General features: G+C 41.4%; 1 protein-coding gene across 5 annotated transcripts in view; it reads left to right on the forward strand.

Annotated features, from left to right (window-relative positions):
• Positions 1-4,971, forward strand: part of ESR2 (estrogen receptor 2) — a 59,447-nt gene that overhangs the window by 10,403 nt on the left and 44,073 nt on the right. For all 5 annotated transcript variants that reach the window (XM_019632113.1, XM_019632112.1, XM_019632111.1 and 2 more), the window contains exon 2: positions 1,548-2,003. In XM_019632113.1, the coding sequence (XP_019487658.1) occupies positions 1,585-2,003 (419 nt within the window). In that variant the 5' untranslated portion in view covers positions 1,548-1,584. The remainder of the gene's footprint in view (positions 1-1,547; positions 2,004-4,971) is intronic.

Below are 4,971 nucleotides of genomic sequence, written 5' to 3' on the forward strand. Positions count from 1 at the left end.
GCTCTTCCCGGGTGAGGCAATCACTTGCTGGCCATTGGATGGCTGCTCACGGTGGCTCACGGTAGCTCACAAAAGCTCACGCCCACTGCAGCCTACGCCGTTGCGGGAGACTCAGGGCAGCCCAGCTCCAGGTCGAGCTGTTGTTCACCATCTTAGCTGTAGAGGGTACAGCGTCACTGGCCCTCATGTGGGATCTGAACTGGGGCCATGCTGCCCAGAGCTGGCATCCCAAGCCAACTCCTAACCAATGTGCCACTCAGCTGGCCCTCCACTGGCAATTCTGTTGTCAATTGTTTCCCCAGTGATTTGAGATGCCACCTTTATCATACACCAAATTTCTAAAAAGTTTTGAATTTTTAGGTTTGCTCTTTTGGGATTTTCCATTCTGTTATGTAGCAGTCTGGGGCCAATCAGGAGATAGAAAGCACACAATAGGTTCAACGGGGGAGATTTAATATAAAGAATTACTTATACTTAATCTCTTATCACATTTAATTAATTATAAGATATAAGGAAACTTTATATGGTACCCTAGAGCTGAGAGAGAGTACCCAAGAAAGGACAAACTTAGAAGGGATCAGGCGTCAGGGGAAAAGGTGGTTCTGCCATTAACTGGCAGAGATTTTCGCCAGGCCGGAGCTGGTCTGGAGTTGCAGGCAGGGAGCCAGTCATCAGTGACAGACCCCAGGAGGCCAGGTGCCCCTCAGGGCAGAAGGCCTTCAGAGCTGCAGGTCACGTGGAGTGAGGAGGCTTGCAGAAGGAACGATTCTCAGCGTGTGACTCCTCGGGTCACAGACTCAACAGGTGACTGTGGAAAGGTTATCTCCACAATGAGGCCCTAAGGTTGCAGTGGGACCGTATTGCGGATGGCTGGGCCAGGATCTATTGCACGTTCTCACACTTATACTACCAGCCCCGTCTTCCTGCAGTGTCCCTGCAGCGCCCTCTACTGATAATGGTTAGCATTGTCACACTTTAAATACTACAGGAATTCCGTTGTTTATTACAAAGCATATATTAATGGGTGCATTGGAAGCTGAGAGGCAATGAATTGATAACTGACACAGTTACATTGACCTGTCTATTCCTTGTTTTTTATTATTGGCAATTCACAATGTATTTGAGTATCTATTAATGCTGGCCCTACTCATTGATCTGCTCTTTCAGGGTTTTTCTGGTTATTCTTGTTTATTTTTTCATAAGAACTTTAAAATAAATGTGTTCCAGATTAAAAAAATATATTGTCATTTTAATTTATTCCTGTGTTTTTAATTTTAGAAAGCATTTTATAATAAATTCTCATGGTAAAAAATATTTTTGTGGTTAACAACCACAACAAAAAGCAATAAAAAAGTAAATGAAGTAAAAAATGAGAGTTCTGTGCCACATATTCCCTTCCCTCTGATGTTAATATTTTCATGTATATCTTTCAGGATGTATTTCTAAGTTCATACAAATGTGTGTGTTTAGTAAAAATGTTGAACACTTTGAACAGGTACGCCTGTAGCTCTCACTAACTTAGAAATGTCTTTTGTTATTCTTTCCAGCCATTATACCTGCCCATGAGACTCTGAGAACATCATAATGTCCCTTTGTGGCTCTTCTCACAAGGAGTTTTCTCAGATGTTACCTATCCAAGACATGGATATCAAAAACTCACCATCTAGCCTTACTTCTCCTGCCTCCTACAACTGCGGTCAACCAGTCCTTCCCCGGGAGCACGGCCCCATATATATACCTTCCCCCTATGTAGACAGCCACCATGAATATTCGGCCATGGCATTCTATAGCCCTGCTGTGATGAATTACAGCATTCCCAGCAGTGTCAATAACTCGGAAGGTGGACCTGGTCGACAGACCACAAGCCCAAATATGTTGTGGCCAACTCCTGGACACCTCTCTCCTTTAGCAATCCATTGCCAGTCGTCACTTCTGTATGCGGACCCTCAAAAGGGTCCTTGGTGTGAAGCAAGATCACTAGAACACACCTTACCTGTAAACAGGTATCTGTAAACATCAGTCTTCATTTTGAATTGTATTTCACAGGCGTTCAAATCACTTTATGATTTAGTGAGAAGAAAGATATGTGTTATACAGGGTTTTTATTAGTCACATAGATTACTCAGAGCATCTAACGGGTGATATTCTGAATTCTAGAATATCTATCCCGATATTCTAGCTCTCATTAAAAAGTTGAGCTCGGGGCCGGCCGAGTGGCGCGATGGTTAAGAACTGGCTTGGGATGCCAGAGGGCCCCGGTTCTGATCCCACATATGAGGGCCAGTGACACTGCCCTCCACAGCTAAGATGCTGAGCAGCAGCTCAACCTGTAGCTGGGCTGCTGAGAGTCGCCTGCGATGGCGTAGGCTGCAGCCCCTGTGGCAGTGGGTTGCCATGGGCTACTGTGTGTAGCCAGCAGCCAGCGTGATCTGCCAGCAGCCGCAGTGAGCGGCCGTCCCGAAGCCGGCGACTGATCTGCCTCTCCCGGGAAGAGTGCAATGATGGTGCCAACTTGGCCCAGTGAAGCAACGTCCTCCACAACTAGATTGAAGAACAAAACAGCAACTTGTCTGTTCTCCTTCCCTCAATTCCCCAGCACTTTTCCCATCCCCCCAATTCCCCAATAAAAAATCTTTAAAAAAAAAAAAAGTTGAGCTCGGAGATTGGTGTGTGGGGGAGAATTCACTATCATGACTACTGTCTTTAACCAATAAATTGAACTTCAATCACTTTTCTCTTGATAAAGTGATTTGTCTTTGAAAAAGAAACTTGTACTTTGCTTTCAATTTGGATCCTTCTTGTAGCGAATTCACAAGTTAGTGTTCATGACAGATTGTGTCCAGGATAAAAAGTACCTACGGCAGCATTACACCTTAAATAAAATACTAGACACATGAAGCCTGAAAAGACAGACAATTGGGATACAAACTTTTAAACAATTAACTAAAATAATATTTTATAGAGATTAATGGGAAGCTATTTAAATGTAGACTTTAGTTGAAATTTTTAGAAGTTAGAAAAAGAATATTTGTTTATACTCTTTAAATGCAAGGTAACATGACATATCCATTTAATTTGTAATCTTTTTAATGATAATTATAGCTGTGGAGGGAAGGGCTTGTATAGGGAGAAGCATGAGGGGGAGATAAACTTCTAAAACAACCAAAGTCTAAGTTATAGCACATTGGATGCTTTTTTTTTGAAGATTTTTATTGAGGAACTGGGGGATGGGAACATACAAGTTGCTGTCGTTTTGTTCTTAAGTCTAGTTGTGAAGGACATTGCTTCACTGGCCCAAGTTGGCACCATCATTGCGCTCTTCCTGGGCGAGGCAGAACAGTCGCCGGCTTCTGGACGGCTGCTCACTGTGGCTGCTGGCCGCTTACGCTGGCTGCTGGCCACACACGGTAGCCCATGGCAACCCACCGCAGCAGGGGCTGCAGCCTACGTCTTTGCTGGCGACTCACGGNCGCCGGCGACTCACGGCAGCCCAGCTCCAGGTTGAGCTGTTGTTCAGCATCTTAGCTGTAGAGGGCAGAGTCACTGGCCCTCATATGTGGGATCCAAACTGGGGCCCTCTGGAATCCCAAGCCAGCTCTTAACCAACGTGCCACTCGGCCAGCCCAAGGATTCTCATTATTTATTAGTGGTCATTGTTCCTTTTTCCACATATTATTCCAGTTATTCTTACGATTTTTTTAAGATTTCCATTTTTAATCTTGTATTTTTTTGTTTTTTCTCTAAAGCTTCTTATGAAAAATTTCAAACTTATAGAAAAGTGGAAAGACTAGCATAATGAATGTCCATATGTCTACCATCCAGATTCAGTAATCATTAACATTTTGACTTATTTACTCTATCTATCTATCTATCTATCTATCTATCTATCTATCTATCTATCTGGTTATCCATCCAAATATTTTTTTTTCTGAACTCTTTATTAGGTGACATTCTTTTGTAAAGAAAGGTTTCCCCTCTGAACTCTTTATTAGGTGGCATTCTTCTGAGTTCAGTTTCCCCTTCTGAACTCTATTAGGTGGCATTCTTTTGTAAAGAAAGGTTTCCCCTCTACAGATCCTCTTTAAAAAGCAGGCTTAATTCTTTCCCTTTAATTATAGGTTTAATTCTTTCCCTTTAATTACTAATTTTCAGAATGAGGAGCTGATGTATCAATAATTTGCAATGGTAATAAATGATTCTATTTTTTTTTTTACTAACACTGTGGACGCATAGTCCAGAGGGTAAAAGTATATGTACTTTTGCTGTATATTGCCCTATCTATCTATCTATCTATCTATCTCCAGGGGGTTGTGCTATTTTGCATTCCCACCAGCAATATAGGAGAGAGTCCCTGTTTTCCACAGCCTTTTCAAGGGCACCTGTTGTCAAAATTAAATTTTTTGCCAAACAAGTTAAATGAGAACTGGGATCTTGGTATAGTTTTAATTCGTATCTCTTTTATGAATGGGATTGAGCATCTTTTTATGTGTTTTACTTTCTCATTGAGTGTGTGTGTTCTATTTGTGTGTTTTGCCTGTTTTTCTAGTGTATTTTTGGTCTTTTAAAAAAAATTAATATTAATTTAAGGGTTCTCTTTATATACTAGGGACATTATCCCCTTGTTTCTAATATAAGTTGAGAATATTTTTATTTCCAACTTGTCATTAGTCTTATGACTTTGCCTATGGTGTGTTTTAATGATATGCCAAGATTTACTTTTATGTACTGATTGATGTGTTTTCACGTACACCTTTTTTATTGCATCTGGATTTTTAGCCATAGTTAAGGTTTTCCCCACACTCATGTTATAAAGGGTTTTTCTTTGCTTCTAGCACTTGTGCAGCCCTCATCCTGTCCTGTCCTTCCCCCACTTCCCTCCATTTCTCTTTTAACATTTGGATCTCTAAACCATTTGGAATTTATTCTGACATGCATTCTTTTTCCACTGGCAATTCTTTTTTTTTTTTTTTT

This window comes from Hipposideros armiger, unplaced genomic scaffold, assembly GCF_001890085.2.
Source record: "Hipposideros armiger isolate ML-2016 unplaced genomic scaffold, ASM189008v1 scaffold_1074, whole genome shotgun sequence".
Taxonomy (NCBI): domain Eukaryota; kingdom Metazoa; phylum Chordata; class Mammalia; order Chiroptera; family Hipposideridae; genus Hipposideros; species Hipposideros armiger.